This window comes from Nicotiana tomentosiformis, chromosome 4, assembly GCF_000390325.3.
Source record: "Nicotiana tomentosiformis chromosome 4, ASM39032v3, whole genome shotgun sequence".
NCBI lineage: Eukaryota > Viridiplantae > Streptophyta > Magnoliopsida > Solanales > Solanaceae > Nicotiana > Nicotiana tomentosiformis.
In genome coordinates, this window is record NC_090815.1 from 100,183,665 (window position 1) to 100,202,604 (window position 18,940).

General features: G+C 36.2%; 1 protein-coding gene across 1 annotated transcript; it reads right to left on the reverse strand.

Moving 5' to 3' along the window:
• Window positions 1-10,960: 10,960 nt before the first annotated feature.
• Window positions 10,961-15,517, reverse strand: LOC104095462 (probable beta-D-xylosidase 7). Its single transcript, XM_009601611.4, has 6 exons — window positions 15,068-15,517; window positions 14,092-14,394; window positions 13,446-13,615; window positions 13,244-13,341; window positions 11,710-12,474; window positions 10,961-11,625 (listed from the first exon to the last, which is right to left on the reverse strand). The coding sequence occupies exons 1-6, from the start codon at window positions 15,476-15,478 to the stop codon at window positions 11,039-11,041; spliced, it is 2,334 nt and encodes a 777-aa protein (XP_009599906.1). The 5' UTR covers window positions 15,479-15,517; the 3' UTR covers window positions 10,961-11,038.
• Between the last annotated feature and the right edge of the window lie 3,423 nt (window positions 15,518-18,940).

Consider the following 18,940-nt stretch of genomic DNA (forward strand, 5'->3'; position numbering starts at 1 on the left):
TAAGTCTATTGATACTCTCATTGCCATTGCAACAAAGCTTGACCTTGATGAAGAAGGGAAAAGTGAGGAACATAAGCTATATAGAGGAATGATTGGGTCACTGTTGTACCTCACATCAAGCAGGCCTGACATAGTATTTAGTGTGGGATTATGTACAAGATTTCAGGAAAATCCCAAGGAATCTCACCTGAAGGTTGTCAAAAGAATACTAAGATATCTCAAGGGGATCCCTGACCTCTGTCTATGGTATCCCAGATGGTACAACTTTGATCTAGTTGGTTATGATGATGCTGACTATGCAAGTTTTCATATTGACAGGAAAAACACTTCAGGAATAGCTCATTTTCTAGGTTCTTGTCTGGTGTCTTGGGGAACCAAGAAGCAAAACTCAGTGTCCTTATCTACAACTGAGGCTGAATATGTGGCAGTAGCATCCTGCTGTGCTCAGTTACTATGGATAAGACAACAACTAAGGGACTATGGTATATTTGTTGATTGTGTTCCCATTTTCTGTGATAACACCAATGCCATAAACATTGCTAAAAATCCATATCAGCACAAGAGAACCAAGAACATTGACATTAGACATCACTTTCTCAGAGACAATGTTGAAAAAGGGGAATATCTCAATTAACTTCTGTAAAACTGAAGATCAAGTTGCTGATATTTTTACTAAAGCTGTGAGTAGGGATTACTTTGAATGGAATAGACTAGAACTAGGTCTAATGAACTCCTCCTACTAAGTTGACTTTCGGTGATTGGTTAGAAAAAGCATAATAAGATGTAGATAATTAAGTACAATGTGTTTGATTCAGCTTTTTGCTTGTATTAAGCTCTCACTTGCTTAGAAAATGTGGTTGCTAACTGTGTTGCATGATACTAATATGAAGTGCTGAAGCTTTATTGCAAAAACAAATAAGGAGTTGATTCTTTGACTCAAGTATGTGCCATATTGTCTTAAGTCACTAGGACTTTATATTCTAACATTACTGCTATACTTAGACTTTTAATTCCATTGGCATTACTTCTAATCGTCTTCTAGTCAAAGAGTAAGGGGAATCCTTGTGCAATTAGAGATCAATTACTTCTGAAAACCTTACAGTCAAAGTAATCGTTATTAGAGTCCCGTTAGAACTCATTTTCGATCACCTTCTCTCTTCCAGTGAAATTAGGAGTAACACCTTTAAATGGCTCTTATGATCAGCTTCTCTAACCTCACTGTTTATCTCAAACCCTAGGGCTGTGCATAATTTGATAAATACCGAACTACCGTACCGAAACCGAAAATTTTGTTATTTGGTATTTGATATTTTGGTATTCGGTTTAAGTTTTAAAAAATAATTGGTATTTAGGATGATATTTGGTATTTTAAAATAAAATACCGAAATACCGATACCGTACCGAAATATATATTATATTACATAACACACATATTATTAATTATAATATACATATAAAAAAATCTAAAATTTTACTTTTCTTTATTCTATAAGTTCACCAATTAAGTCTAAGCAATTAACAAGACATTTCTAATGATCAAATTTATTCTTTTATGTAGAGTTTTCTCTCTCTAGGTTGATATTTACGGGTTTTGGATAAATTTTTTATCAACAAACGTTTTTAGTTTTATATTTTTGAGTACTTTAATTAAGAATATTACAGTCTATGACTCTATGCACTAGTTAGTATTCAAACCGAATAAACCGAAGTTACCGAACGGAATAAACCGAAACTGAAACTGAAAGAAGAAAAAATAAACCTTACCAAATTTAATTAGGTACGGTATTGGTATAGCATTTTAAGAAACCGAATACCAAAAATACCGAACCGAAATATCTAAATACTGTGCCGTACCGACCGACGAACACCCCTATCAAACCCTAAGCAAGAATCGAAAGCAATTATCAAGAACTAACCATTTCTTTCTCTTCTTCAAGTCTCTCATCTGATCACTATGACTAAAGCCTGTCAAATACCCTCTAAAGATAAATCATCAACCAAGGCTGAAGCAAAACCCAAAATCTTAAAGCCCAAATCGAAGAAAAATGACAAGCCTTCAAGAGAATCCTCACCCACATCTGCCCTTTCTCCTTCAATATCCTCTACCGTACCTACCTCATCCTCCCATGTTCTTACTACTCATGTTCCTATCATTCCCATCTCCACTGTAACCCTCATTCAAAAGAAACTAACCATGCACCTGAGCTTCCTACAAAAAATACCTCTAAGACAACAAAGGTCAAAGCAACTTCAAGAAACTCTGTCAAGAAAGTACCTGAGGATGTTACGCAGGGTGACACTGGAGTCAAGGAATCTACGATTCAGGGGGAATCAAGTATATGCACTACTAATTGGGTATCACATCCTACTTCTAAGTTAGATGTTTTGGCTTCTGCTATAGATGTTGCACCCCTAGATACTCTTCTACCTGCTAGTGAGAAGTCACCAGTGGAAAAAAAGTCATGGGAGAAGAGCATACAGGGGATCTGGGAAATGAGGTAAATACAACGGTTGTTGGAGTATGTGGTTGAGGGGGAAGGACGTAAAGAACTAGTGCAAAAGGAGGCTTCTGATGGCTTTGATTTCAGTTGTACTGAGGATGAGGAAGATGATGAAGGTGAAAAGAAGAAAGATGTGACCAGACATGAGGAACATGATGCTCAAAATATAGCTAATAAAGAAGAAAAGAGTGAGAATCAGGGAGTATATGGAGATGATAAGGAGAGTGATACAGAAGATAATACAAGTGAACATGCTAATAATTCTGCAGAAGAAGAAAATCAGAGTAAAGAAGAGGAGGTTTCTGAATGTGAGGATCAAGAAAAGGTAAGTAAGAGTGAAGGAGGTGATGACGAGAGTGAGGAAGAATAGGGGAATGTGAGTGAGGAATCTGACAGTGCCATGACAATTGGAAACACTGTCATAGCCCCTTCAGAAGAAATTGGTGAAGAGACAAGGGCTCGAGAACCTGGTCTCTGTTAACTCCTTTCACTGGAGATGAAGAAGTTAGCAGTGATGAAGATGATATGCCACTATCTGAGGTAGGAAAGAAGACCAGAAAGACCACTATGAAAGCTATAAAGGCAGTAGTCTCAACAGGAAATGAGTGGTTCCTCCTGCTAGAACTCCCCTAACAAGGAGTAAAAGAAAGGTTGTTGATGCACAAATCATGAAGGAGTCCAAAAGTGCAAAGAAGCCAAAGAATAAGGTTTCAATTGTGGAACCTGTTGTTGAGGTGGATGGAGAAGATGAATCTGACTCAACCTTGCCAGCAAAGTCTGCTTTTGTCACGACCCAAACCGATGGGCCATGACAAGTGCCCGAGTCCTACCTGTCGAACACCCATAAGCATGCATCTAAGATATAAACATGAATTAAGGGTAGGTCATGAATAATATTTGTCATTAAAATGTTGAATAACGTGAATAACATACGTGAGGAAAACATGTCCAAAAGACACATATACATATACATGCGAAATACGGTAGGGCGAGCCGACAAGGTTGATATAGACAACTATATATTCAAAACTAGAAGTCGACAAGGCCACATACTATCCAACTATACATGACTATCTACAGATCTCTAATAGAGTGTACAACTGTATAAAGGACGGGGCTGGGCCCCGTCGTACCCATATGTACATACCATAAATAGCGTACCAAAACTAGTAACAGCTCTGGATCAAGTGGAGCACACCAACTCTCGCTGATCAAGGATCATAAAAAAGGGGGACCGTCAGCCTGTCTACCTGTACCTGCGGCATGAAACTCAAGCCTTGGGAAATGGGGGCATCAATACGAATAATGTACCGAGTATGTAAGACATGAAAATCAGTACATAAAAGACATAAAAGAAACATGGAGTAAAGGAATCCGCATGTAAGTCTAAATAGCTTTGTGAATCATGAAATATTTATGAAGTCATGCATGTGCGTATAAATGTCGTATCATGCGTAGGTATATGTGTACATAATATCATCAAGCCTCTGAGGTCATCCCATCATATCATCTCGGCCTCTGTGGGCGAAATCATTAACGTATACCAACTGATCAGGTGGTGATGCATATATAATGCCGTAACCTTTTCCCATATCCCATATACATATAATATACGCGTATATAACTCCATCTGGTCATGGGTGAATATACATATATAAATAAATGAAATGCATAAGAAGTAGGTTAATAAGATTTCTCGGAATGTCATAAGATCAATATGTCTTCGGATAAACTTGATCAATTACGTATTTTCTAAGACCCATGAACAGACGATATAATAATAGGACACATGGGGAATCAATAACATAGGCACCCCTAGTACTTCTATGAATAGAGTCATTTATGAAAGTTGCGCATTTTCTCGTTTCGTTGTATCATATGGATCATGCTAAAATGAAAGAAGGGATAACCTTAACATACCTGAGCCGATTCTCTTGACAATCCCTCTAACACACTTCAATCGCGACAAAACATGTAACAGCAAGATCGAAGTAGGGAAAAATCCGTATGATATTCTTGAGAAAGGTTATACCGGGCTCCCTTAGAATTGCAAATCATGTTGCTATTACATTATGTAATCTCGTATGAATTTTGTTGTAGCTTCATCCGTTACTTGTAGATATAAACATCTCTCTTTAATGAATTAGAGAGGTTCCTTATCATAGTGGTTGTGGGCCTCACTTGGTAAGGATTACTTTACCAACATCCCCTAAATGTGCCACCTAGCCACCTAAGCCAATGAGTCATTGTTTGGTTTTAACAACTAAACTCCTTGCTGCCACGTTGGGGGTGATGTTCCCACCAAATAATTATCCACCAATTTCCAATTGATTTGTTAATTTCCCACTCAAAGTAATAATTAACCCATTATCAACATAATTAGGTAATATCTTAATTTACTTAAAATACTAATCACTTTTAACATACTTTATACACCTTACTATCATGGTCATGTGGTACCTTGTATGATACTAGCCCATAAATACCGAGCATTATAGCTTGGACCGTATTTTATCCCAAATTGACAAACTTCAACGAATTTTCATTATTTGATTTGTTTACCCTCTAATCTTCACGGCACTCACTTATCACTTGTTACAAATAACATAAATACTTATAACCTCAAAAATAATCTCATTCCCGAGCTTACGTCGATTAACTTACGACGAAACTTTAACGTACGAAATGCGAGATGTAACAACCACACCAAAGAAAAAGGGAGCCAAAGTCACCAAACTTGTTACCTCTTATGCAAGGTCAAGTAGGGGCAAGACAAGAAATAATGTGCCAGCTGCAGTTGATCGACTCACAGAGTTCAGAAACAGCTAAATGAGAAGATTCTTGCGAACATTGATGAGAAGGGAATGACTCAACTAGTTGGGAAACTTGAGCTATAGGGGTGGAAGCACATGTTTGTCAAAGCTTTTGTCACGACTCAAAATTCCCACATTCGGGGTCGTGATGACGCCTAACATTTCACTTGCTAGGCAAGCCAACGTTAGAATAATTTAAACTATTTTTAACAATTTATTTTAATTAAATAATAAAGAAACCAACAACCAGAATAATATATGAATTTAAATGTGCAAACCTAAAATAATACGATATCTAAATACCATCTCAGAATTGGAGTCACAAGTGCACGAGCTTCTAGAATAATGTAAACAAGGGTCTGAATAAAATAAAGTTGTCTGAAAGAAAGCACACAGCTAAGATAAAGTAGAAGGGGACTTCAGAGCTGCGAACGCCGTGCATCTATACCTCAAGTCTCCTCTGATAGCTGAATCCGAGCAATTCTACAGTACGCCTCTAGGACCAACTCCGAAATCTGCACAAGAAGTACAGAGTATAGTATGAGTACAACCGACCCTATGTACTATGTAAATGCCGATCCTAACCTCGACGAAGTAGTGACGAGGCTAAGGCAAGTCGCTTACGTTAACCTGTACGCAATAATAATAATAACAACATGAAAAGAAGTAAGACCGGCAAATCATATCAATAATTGAAGTCAATTCAACAGTCATAATCCTTCAATAAATTTCCGTTGCGGCGTGCAACCCGCTCCAACAATATAAACTTAACATAAAATCTGTTGCGGCGTGCAACCCGATCCAACAATATAATCTTTCAATTAAATTCCGTTGCGGCGTGCAACCCGCTCCAACAATATAAAATTTCAATAAATTCGTTGCGGCATGCAACCAACTCCAACAATATAAACTTAAAATAAATCCGTTGTGGCATGCAACCTGCTCCAACAATATAATTTAACAATTCTTAAATGTAAAAATATTTCAATAAATATCACATTAAATAAGAAATTATTAGGCAACAAGGCATACAATGATTATAATTTATTTGGGAAATAAGTAATGACAAGTAGTAATTAATTGTAAAAATCAGGGAGAAAATAAGTAATTTAATATTTAATGTGCTAAATGTTAAGTAACAATTAAGACACATAATTCAAATAAACATGTAGAAATTATAGCATGAATTCAAGACATAATATTGGGCAAGGAATATGAGAGAAATAATTAATATAATAATTAATTCACGATTTAAAATAATTTATGATTATTAGATAAATATGCAAACAATCAATTTGACGACGTATAGGCACTCGTCACCTCGCCTATACGTCATTACACATGAAATTTACTTAACAAATAATTTAAGGGTTCTATTCCCTCAAGTCAAGGTTAACCACGACACTTACCTCGCTTCACAACCAAATTCAAGATTCCAATAAACCTTTGCCTAGCAAATTGGTGTCCGAAAACTTCAAATCTAGTCATAAACAATTCAATACACTCAACACGAATTGTTGGAATTAATTCCATATGAAATTACAGATTTTCCGAATTAAAATTCGAAATTCATCTAAAAAATCAACAATGGGACCCACGTCTCGAATCTCGGAAAAACTCACGAAATCCGAACACCCATTCCCAGACGAGTCCAACCATATAAAAATTATCGAATTCCGACATCAGATTGTCTTTCAAATCCTAAATTTTTATTTTTGAAAAGTTTTACAAAAATCTCAATTTCTTCCCTCTAAATCCGAAATAAATGATGAATATTGACATGGATTTATGAAATACAATCACTTGCGGATAGAGAACACTTACCCAAGTTAAATTCGTGAAAAACCCCTTTGGAATCGGCCAAATCCGAGACTCAAAACTCAAAAATGAGTAAAAATGGCAAACTTTCGATTTTAAGCATTCTGCCTAGGCAAGTCGCATGTGTGAAATGCGACTTTGTCTCATATTTCCAAGCAAACAAAAACTGCTATCAACCTTAAGTAAATCGATCATAACTTTCCGTACAAATGTCGAAATGATGAATGGTTTACCTTTCTGGAAACTAAAATCAAAGGTCTACAACTTTCATGTTTTGAAAATCTCCAGATTCCTTATAGAATGCGATAAGCTTCCAAAGTAAGCTCTGTGCATCAGAAATTTGCACACTACTGTAGCCGAAAACTGCAATACCAGCCTTAAGTAAATCGATCATAACTTTCTATACAAATGTCCAAATGATGAATGATTTACCTTTCTGGAAACTAGAACCAAAGGGCTACAACTTTTATGTTTTAAAAATAGCCAGATTCCTTGTAGATTACGAGATATAAGATTTCAAAGTAAGCTCTGTGCATCAAAAATTCGCACACTGCTGTAGCCAAAAAACCATCAGTTAAAAATGGCCTAAATATGGTCCGAAACCACTCCGAAACTCACCCGAGCCCCTTGGGACCTCGTACGAATATTCCAACAAATCCCGAAATATAATATGGACTTACTCGGATTTCAAATCATGTCAAACAACGTCGAAATTATAATTCACACATCGATTCAGACTTATGAGTTTCAAACTTTTCAATTTATAAAACTCGTGCCGAAACATGTTAAATGAATCCGGAATGGCTTCAAATTTGGCGTACAAGTCATAAATGACATAACAGAGCTATTTTAATTTCATAATTAAATTCCTTTATTAAAGTCAACTATCGGTCAAACTTTTCAAAAATCTTCTATTTTTCAACTTTCGCCAAAATGCGCTGAATTGTCCTACGGACATGCGCCTAAGTCCGAAAATACCATACAAAACTATTGGAATCATCAAAACTCCATTCCGGAGTCGTTTGCTCAAAAGTCAAATCTGCGGTCAAACTTTAGAAATTCAAGCTTTATAAAATCAAACCTTTAAATTTTTTTCAAAAACTAACAAAAAACGTGCCTACACACCTCATAATAACTTCAACTTTAGTACACAAGTCACAAATATTATTACGAAGCTGATCGAACTTTCAGAATCCAAATAGGGACCTGATATAAAACAAAACCTAATTATGGCCAAATTTAGGAATTCTTTAGATCTTTAAATTTTTAGTTTATGTCAAATAGCAATAATTCGAGCTAGGAACTTCTGAATTCGATTCCGGACATACACCCAAGTCCCAAATCACGATACGGACCTATCAGAACCATCAGAACACTAATCCGAGTCCGTTTGCTCAAAACGTTGATCGAAGTCAACTCAAATGAGTTTTGATGCTCAATTTCACATTTAAATCAATTTTTTTCACATAAAAACTTTTTGGAAAAATTTACGGACTGTGCACGCAAGTCGAGAAATGCTAAAATGTGCTATTCAAGGTCTCAGAACACAGAAATAAATATTAAATTTAAAGATGATCTTTTGGGTCATCACAACCTCCCTCCCCCCCCCCCCCCCCAAAGTATGTGTTCCTGTTATGGTGGAGTTCTACACAAATTTCACTTTTGATGGAAAGGTAGTTAAGAGTAAAGTGGGGGGCTTCGACATGGAGTTTGATGCTGAGGAACTGGGGCTGCTTCTGAATATCCCTTCTTTGGGATTTGACAATTATTTGAAGAAGAAGTGGTGAGCCATAGACAATGATGTTGACACTGGCATTGTGGTCACCGGATGTTCTCCCAAAAGTTTGAACTAGATGCTCCCCAGAAAGTGTACAAGACTGATATGATTCCCTTTCACAAGATACTGTTTCAGTTTGTCAACTTCTGCATTCTTCAGAGGTCTGAGAGAAGTTATGAAGCCACTCTGCTAGACATGGCTGTGATGGAACTGCTTCACACTGGTCGACCTATCAATCTTCCTAGCGTGATGATTCACCACATGGCAAGGGTTGTAGATACTTCCAAACCAAATCATGCTTTGCCATATGGTTTCATGTTGACTGAGTTATTTGACAAGCTCAACATTGCCTTGCATGAGCTTAAGTTTGGAAACCACAATGATGTTTTGGATGTTGTTACCCTCAAGCAGTGTGGCTATGAGGAGATCAAGGCTAGAGGATTCACATGATCTGCCATTCTTCCTAGGAGCAGTAGGGTTGCAGAACTCAGCAAGAGGTTAGAGTTGACTGTTGAAGAGAATGCCAAGCTTCGTGAAGACAATAATGAGCCGAGAAAGGAAACAAAGCAACTCAGGGAAGAGATCAGAAGATACGGGGAGGCCCATGCTCAACAGATTGCTACTCTTGTGAAAGCTTTGACCCCCTCTACTTCTCACCCTTGAACCAGTTCCTTCCCAGTGTCCTTAGTTCTTTTGCTATTCTCGTGATGCCTTATCTTTTTGTTCCTTTTGTATTAGTCTGAGTAGTTGGCAGTATGCTTAGTTCATTTTGTTCTACTGATAAAGACAAGGCTGTGGGCTTCTTTTGGCACTACTTAATGTCTCATATTGGTCTGCTTTACTGCTTTATACTCTATTGGATCATCAACCTAGTTTATTTGCCTTTTCTTATGCTTGTCTTGTCGTCTGTTTGGCCTTGAATCTTACATTATATGTGCTTAATGTCTAACATGTGTTCGTGTTCTTTCAATGATGCCAAAAGGGGGTTGGTGGGTTGTGAACTTACATGTATGTCAAAAGTACTTGTTGTGATCATCTGGTTCTTTGATGTGGTTGCCTGGTTCTGTGTACAAAGTTTGTCATCATCAAAAAGGGAGAATTTTTTGAATATTAAAGTTTTGATGATTAACAAAGTGTGACTACCTGCTCAAAGAACCAGGTCCTCAACTGTTGTGAAGAACCATCTCCTCAGGTTAAAGGATCAACTCCTCAGGTTAAAGGATCATCTCCTCATGGTTGATGCTTGTACGTATGAACAAGATATCAACTTTATCTCAAAGTTACCCAGGTCCGAGTTTGGTGGAAGATGGCTGCTGTAAGTGATATGGGTCGTTGCTCAAGAAGATACGGATAAGTCAGTCAGAGACAAAAGTCCCAAAGCTTGTGGAATCCTTGGAACAGTAGGAATCCTATCAAAGAGGAAGCTGATTATGAATAGAACTCCTAGAAGATCTCAAGTCGTGTTAAAATAGGATTGACTTTGGACTTCTGAATTATTCCTTTACACATCAACTAAAGTGTCATAAATTATTTTTTTGTGTTGAGTACTTGCTTTGTATTCTTCCGAGTTAGCCTAGTGAATGTGTTTTAGGTAATTAAGTTGTAATCAAACGTCATAAACAATTAGTGAGTTGGAGTGAATATTTTGCTTTACAAGTTAGAGTAGCTTGTGAATCAAATAGTAGTAGGAGTACCGGAGAGTATTGAATTACAGTCTTGTAATTGATACATTTTGGCTCATTGTTCTAGTGGAGTTGGAGTTGAAAATCCTACGTGGTAGGTCGTGATTTTTGCACCTTTTGAGCCAGGTGGTTTTCCACGTAAAAATCATTGTGTTCATTGTATTGCTTATTTACTTTACACTTAAGGAACACGGAAAAGAACCAAGTTTGTTAGTAATCCATATGGGCACTCAAGCTAACACTCTCAAACATCGTCCTTAATATCACCTTTTCCCTGAGATGGTTCTAGCTATTATGGAGATTTGTTTGGGAAACTTGGAACCTCAAATAACAAAATCTGAATATGAAAAAGACATTAGAGAGAACAGGTGAATAACGCTGCCATGATAATTTAATTTCACTTGATACGTTAACTTAATTCTAACTGACAAATTTAGATCTGGGAGATCACCCAAATACTGTAACAGGATATTCCTTATCTCCCACAAGAAGGAAATATTTCCCTTCATCAATAACTAATGAACCATATCTATTAGCCCTTGTAAAGTGCTCACAAGGTTTCACATCAAATGCAATATGAGTACTTTCCCTTGCTTCCAAATTTACACTCTTGAATCCTATCAAAGTCTTTCTTGGAATCTCATCCATTGTGCTGGAATGCCTCAGAAACAACAATAGGGGGTGCTTACCAGCCATTTCTCCCTGGTTTTTCACGGCAACTTTAACTGCGATCATCGCGTTGTTGCATACTTCTGATCCAACGTCTGAAACATCAATGCTCAGAGCAGAACCATTTTCAGTTGCCTTATTGACCTTCAGGTTCTTGAAATGCAGCTTATCTTGGTTGACAGAGACGAACGCGTAAGAATAATCAGTGTAGCTGAGACCGTAGCCAAATTCGAAAACTTTTGGCCCATTGTAGAATCTGTAAGTGCGCCCTGGATATCCCGTGGATGATAGAGGCCGCATCCTCATGTCTGTCATTGATATTTTGTTGAATTCCTTAGGGTACCAAGTGACTGGTAATTTACCCCCTGAAATGTAATTTAATCTTTCATGTTTAGCATGTATTTCAGCAATACATAACAATTAAAAGGAATATTGAAGTTGAACTTCACCTGGATTGTGTTCGCCAAAAAGTATCTCGGCCAATGCAGTAGCTCCACCCTCACCAGGGTAACCAACCCACAAAATGGCTCCTATATTTTGGTTTTCCTTTGCAAAGGACACATCCACTGGACCTCCACACATCAAAACCAGTATAACAGGTTTTGGGGCAGCTTGCACAATCGCTGTAATGAGACTCTCTTGCATACCAGGTAGTCCCAATTCCGTGCGATCAAGCTTCTCTCTTTCAAGAGTCTGGTCCAATCCCATTATTAGAACAACATAGTCTGCTTTTTTCGCTATGTCAACTGCTTCATCTATTGCAGCAGAAGTACAGTTGACGAAATTGCAGCCCGGATGGTACGTTGTGTTTTTAACATACTCCTGAAGTCCTTGGAGTAATGTAACATTCTTGCAAGGATAGCCTTCGTAGTTACCTAAAAGTACTTCGGAATCATTTGCTTTAGGACCTATTACAGCAAGGGATGTTGTTTTGATCTTTGAAAGTGGAAGGAGTTTGGCAGAATTCTTTAGAAGGACAATGCCATTTCTTGCTGCTTCGAGGGCTAGTGCCCGGTGCTCTTGACTACAAACCTCTACTGAAGAAATGTCTCCATATTCCAGTTTTTTTGGGTCACCATTGAACAGTCCTAGCCTCATTCTAATGGAGAAGAGATTGTGAAGAGCTCTGTCTATGTCAGATTCTTTTACTTTCTGCTTTTCTAAAGCTGATTTTGTGTATGACTTCAAGTAGGAACCACAATTCACATCCATGCCTGAAATTTCATTTACAAGAACAAAGTCCATTTAGTTTCTATCAATGAAGTTTGGGTAAATTCGAATAAAATTCCTTGTTTTCATGCTTTTTTCAACATATTGTCGCATTATGCACCATTTAATCTACATTCTCTTTTATGTATTATTTTGTCTTACAAGTAGAAATTGATTACATCCACTAGAACAAATTTCATCACTAACAAGAAGAGCCATGCGTGTTAGTTTTCATCTTTGCTACATTCAGATTAAACAACAGAAGGTATTGTATTAAATTCGTAAATCACAATCGTAGATGCTTTAGCATGTAAATGCAATGCCAGAACAATCTCAATATCGACTAATAGTACCAAAAAGCTTAAAGAGAGAAGATCTTTTGGAATAAAGGACTAGCAGATATACACCTAATTTATAAATAGGGGCAAGAAAGCTGGCCAATTATAGAAATGCACAGATCATCAGCAAAAAGATTATTCTGTTTCAGGACAGAATGGACCAAGTTATGGGCATGCCAATGGTCCTGTATTTTTCAACACATGCGCAGTAGAGAATGTTTTCTTATAGTAGTAAACTTTCTCTCACGGTGTGCATACTGTGTCACACTTTAACACTTGAGGACAAAGCATGCAAATACATCATTGATGTGAGGCTTCAATCTTCGATTTCACAAACAAGCAAAATAATTTTTTAATGTTCATTAGAAAATGTGGTCCGGGGGACTAAATTGTTGTTTTAACAGCAAGTAATAGAAGCAGAAAATAGACCAGTTACCAGCTCTGAGAGTAGCAGCTACTGCATCTTCTGGTTCTTTAGCATAGCCTTGATGAGTATGCATAATAGCAACTGCGTCACAATCTGATACAATGTACCTTTAAATAACATACAACCAGTACTCTTATAGATATGAGTTAGATTTGAATTAGGAATGAAATAACTCAAAATTCAACATTTTCTTCTCTTTGGTAAATATTACCCTTGGAAACCCCATTGTTCACGGGCAGTTGTGGTCAGAAGATCAAAGTTGGCACAATTTGGGATCCCATTAACAAGATTGTAAGCACACATTAGACTGCTTGCTTTCCCTTGTTCGACGCAACTCTTGAAGGGTGGTTCATATGAATCTGCCAAATCCTGCTTCATGACCTGAATAGCTCCATGCATTAGCGCAGAAATAAAAGCTTTAAGGGGAGAAAATGGATAATAACACAACCCGCAGATGCATGTGCTAATTAATTGTGTATTAACATCCATAAGAGAATGTCATTAACCAATTCCCTGTGCATCAATTTATACATGAAAATTAAAGGGGGGTAAAAAGGAAGAGCTTTTAGCTGACACTATGCTTGTAAACATTCTCGTTGAATTAGTTTGGGAACACCAGCTCATCTAAAAACTTAATTGCATTGTGTGAATTGTCTCATCTAAAGCTACTTTCAGTTCTTCTATGTCTGTAACATGTACTCTCACATGCAAGCCGTGTGACAAATTCAGGGTCAATATGTCAAACCATCAAACCATGCCAAAAATGGAAATTTCCTCCATAAACAAACTTGAACATTTGAAAGCTATCAACAACATAATCCTAACAGACTGAAGCAACAGAGTTAGTTAAGACTTACGTGAGCATCGAAGGTGTAACGACTGAAGTTATACCAATTATCCAAATCCTGAGCAATGAAGTGCTTACAACAAGCTGAAGCTTGAAGATGTCCATCCTGAAGTTTCCCACCTTCAAAACTATCACCTTGAAGTCCTCTTACATAAGCAACTCCATATTTTCCCACCATCATAGGATCTTCCCCTGGTGTTTCTTGCCCTCTTCCCCACCTTGGGTCCCTAAATATGTTTATATTTGGTGCCCATAATGTCATCCCCTTTAGCTGACCTGCATTGTATACCGCTCTTGCCTCTTTTCCAATTGCCTACACAAAGCAACAAGCTCAACAAACTAATGTTTTCCTTTTTTATCAAGCAAAGCATACTACTTCTGTCCCATAATTTTTAATTTGTCCAACTTTTTAAAACCAATACTTTCAAGTAAATATAATTTTAATGTATGTTATACAGTTGTAAGATCATTAAGTCATCTGTAATTATTCTTTTAGTGACGTTAATTATAGTGTAAAAATATTTTACAAACTCGAGTCTACATAAGTTAAACTCAATCTCGGGATTAGTTATACCGTGATTTTATCCCAACCAAAAGTGAATAAACTCATCTCAAATTTAGTTCCGGGATTAACTATACCTTATCACTTGTACCAAACGAGCAGAAAAGATGATAACTAACATGTTACAAGACTTACAACCGGTTAAAGCACTAGCAGTATCAAATTTAAGGAGTTCAAATTATATACAATGAAAGTGTAAAGTATTTTGTTACTAGCAGTGGAATTTAATCGGTTATTACAAATTGTTACTCTATTTTCTAGATTACCATATCGGGCAATTAACATAGTGGTTACTTTTTGTTGTAGGTCTGTACACTATCATGCAAGAACCTGAATTCTCTAACAAATTGAAGAAATCTTTCTTGGAGCTTTCAACAAACATATATAATGACAGCCCACAAATCAAGGCCATATACTAAAGTACCTGAGCAATACGATACCAGAGATTTTCATCAAAGGTAGAAGCGGTTAAAATGATCTGAGGGAACATAGTGGCAGCCTTAATAGTGCCATTGAAAAGCGTGCCTTTACCATGCCTAGAAACGCCGTGTAAACCCTCCGACCACCATTCATAGGCGGAGATACCGAGTCGAGGTATCTCCGGTGCCGCATTAACCAGCTGTAGTATTTTCTCGTCCAACGTAAGGCGTGATACGAGGTCATGTACCCTTTGGGGGATGGGTAAGGAGTTGTTACAGAAGGGAAATGAATTGGTAACTGAGTTTGACGAGTCACATGAAAATGGAGGCTGAGTTGACTCAGTGCTGATAAAGAGCATATAACTGAGGAAGAAGAAGATAAAGGTGACAACTTCATCAGTTATTGGGTGTCCCATTTAATTTGTATGTTTAATGGTGTTTCTTCTGTACAACACTCACTTATATATTTGTGTTAATAATAAATAAAGATACCACTTTTCTTAATTTAGCCAATCATGAATTTGATCCGTGATGCTTTTATTCTACTCCTTGTTCACAACAGACTTTAATGCGGTTCTATAATTAGAATATACAAGATTTGTTAGGCACATGTTTGCATTATCTGAATTTGGTACTGGGTGCGGGCCGGACGGATCTTTAACAACATTTCTGACCTAATATGGGGCATTTTAGAAAACAAATACATATTTATTTATATTTTTATTTGAATTCTATTTTTCTAATTTTTTGAGATGTAAAGTTGCTAATAATATTTTCTCTATAAATAATTTAATCTCTCCTAAAATATTGTTGATCTTAGGTAATAGAATCATATTCAAGAAGTTGATAACTTAATATAGAAATAATTTTTTGATGTTGTAATATACTAGTTGAAACACTTGAAACCTGAGAAAAAACAAAAAAAATACGCAATATAGTTTTATTCAATAGTACTCTTCACCTCTTGCATTTTATAAATTTTTTAAAAAAACTTTTCTTTTTACAGAAAAATATGATTTATCGAAAACTTAAGTTTTTTTTGCAGAAACCAAAAAAGAGAATATAAGAATGTAATACATGTTTTCTGATAAGAAAGATAAAAAATAAGACTTGGACGGAAGATACTCCTACTAAAAAAACGAACTCTAAAAGTTTATAACATATTTTTAGTTAGAAATGTAAAAAGAAGGAATAATATAGGTACCTCACTAATAATGTCAATTGTAAAATTTAAATAATAAAAAAATTTATACTCGTAATAAGGGTTTAGCGGGAGTGATTCTCTTTGTCCAATTTTTGCTCGAATAGTACATGAATACTAAACTAAGAGTTACCTTTACTTTTTATAAAATATTACACTTTTTTACTTTAAAATACTCAATATAATTAGACCCTAATTTAGATTGTGGTGAAATGAATATCCTACTTACATTAAGTAGATGTATCGGGTTCGAGTTCTTTGGATGAAAAAAATCCTGCTAAAATGTGTCCTCCCATTTACTAGGCCTTACGCGGTACGAATCTAGATTAATCAGGGTCTCAATACAAATACCAAGCAGATGTAGAAAACAAAAGGGGCCTAAAGCTTTTGCTTTAGTTGCTTGACCCTTTGGCCGCCCTTGGGCAGATGTAAACTATTATGAATACGGATTCAGCTGAACCCACAACTTTTCACGCAGAGCATAAATTTATATGTAAAAATTTACTGAACTTGCATTAAATAATAGACATGAACCCATAACTTTAAATTCATAATTGTTCAATACGAAATTTTTTAAAAGTTGAACTTATAAAATTTAAATCTTAAATTCGGTCTCAGGACGCGGGACCAAGAGAGCTTCACGATTATAACCGACTTCAAACTTGGATAAAGAAAAAGAGTTAAATTTAAAAAAGATGTATTAATCTAGTACTTTAGCTTTTAAAATTAGTCAACATCACTCTATTAATTAAAAAGTGTTTAAACAAAAGTATTAGTACCTATTTTGGTTTCAGGCCATCACAGTGTCCACCTATGCGGATTTCCTTTTTCTGTTAATGTAGACGAATGTTCCCTTCTTAAGCAATTTAATAATCCTAGTATAGGGGAAGTTCCTTTTATCTAAAGTTGCGACTAGTTTTACATCATATACAACAAACTGTTCTAATCTTTATCTTCAAGAGGAAAGTAAGTACATCACTCCTACATTTTACTTGTTCTATTTTTTTCTGGCTTCTCTTCCTCTTAGGAAACTTTGCTATTGTTGCGAATAAAGAATTTCTTAATTCATAGTAGCGACAACTACAGCTGCAATCCATAAGTGGAAAACATTATTTACATTTCTATGTTGTGAGTGGATGATAGGAACGGTGGCTTTTGAGTTTTGTCACATCACTAGGGACGTACTCTTGTGGTGGCAACAGAACAAATATGTCGATTTCTTTTTCACCTAACCAAACGTGATAGAGCATTTGGATCAAAATCAATGAAATTCAAAAATAGATTTCTGAGTATTGAATTTGGTTTTGGAAGAAATGATTTCTAAACTACATATGAGTGATATTAATAGCTTAGACCACTTAACATGTTTAATATTAGTACATCTATTTATGATTAAAAATTTGGGTAGAACAAAGGCGAGCAGTACAACATATTTTTATTTTGGAAAAAGTTCAGAATTACGAATATGATATCCCTTTTAGCCTTCCAAATATTTAAGAAAAAATTGAATGCTTAAATTATAAATATCAAAAACTTTTGTGGAAGGACGGGGGAAAGGAATTACACGTTTCCTTGACTTTGACACCATATCTAGCATAGAAAATACCGTGATGCCTTTGCCAACAACAACCTTTGAATTCGGTTCTAAAATTGTTACTCTTTTGCAAGTGAGCATACTGTGTAAATAAGGCAGACCAGATTTCACCCATCATCCTTGTCTCACCTGCAGAAATAGTAATAAATCATTTGTTCTCGTAAAAACTATGGGTCACCAAACTATACAGATAATTTGGTTCAGTTTTCTATCAATTCCCACAGTACACAACAATAAGTAAAGAATACAACGATATTTACATAAAAAACTCCCAACTCACGGGATTAAAAATCACAACCTACACTGGTAGGATTCAACTTCACTAACTGAGCAAACTTTAGATTACAATCTATTGCAATCTAGGAATTAAACTCTTAATCCTTCGCTTACTCACAATAACTATATTATAAGCTTCTTTGTAATAGCTCTATTACAAAGCTAACCGCTTGACTAACTCTAGTCAAAACAACCACAAAGATAATGGTTTAAAAGTTGTCCTACGAATGCTTATGAAAAGCTGCATAGGAACTACAATTTAATAACACAAGACAGAGGCACAACAATACTAAAGAACACATGATATAATCAATGGTGGGATCTGGTCCTTTGTTCTATTGCTGCTTTGTTCTTCAATGTCTCAGAGAGAATAAGAGCAGTTGCACATATGAGAGAATTCAATGTTTAGGTTTTGCAAGTGTGTTTAGAAATCCCTTGCCTCATGTTGATAATATATGAGTTAGGTCATCAAAGATGATGCAAGGGAGTGTCCGATACACATCACGCTTCAATAATGTTGCTGTACTATTGCGAGTACAGTGCAACATTTTTAACATTTGTAAAGTTGACTTATACCGTGACCGGAAGAAACTGAGCCCTATATGTTCCCTATCTTGTTCTCTCATGAAGTTTGACAAATTATCAAAACAAAAAACACATAACTTTTTAATTTTCTCCCTTTTGATGATGACAAACTTAGAATTGATATTCCCTCTCAGAACCAGATCTCCACATTGTTCCCCCTACGAATTTTCATATTCCCCTTGAGAACATGTTTCCTTACTTTTGATTTTCTTCCCCCTTTTG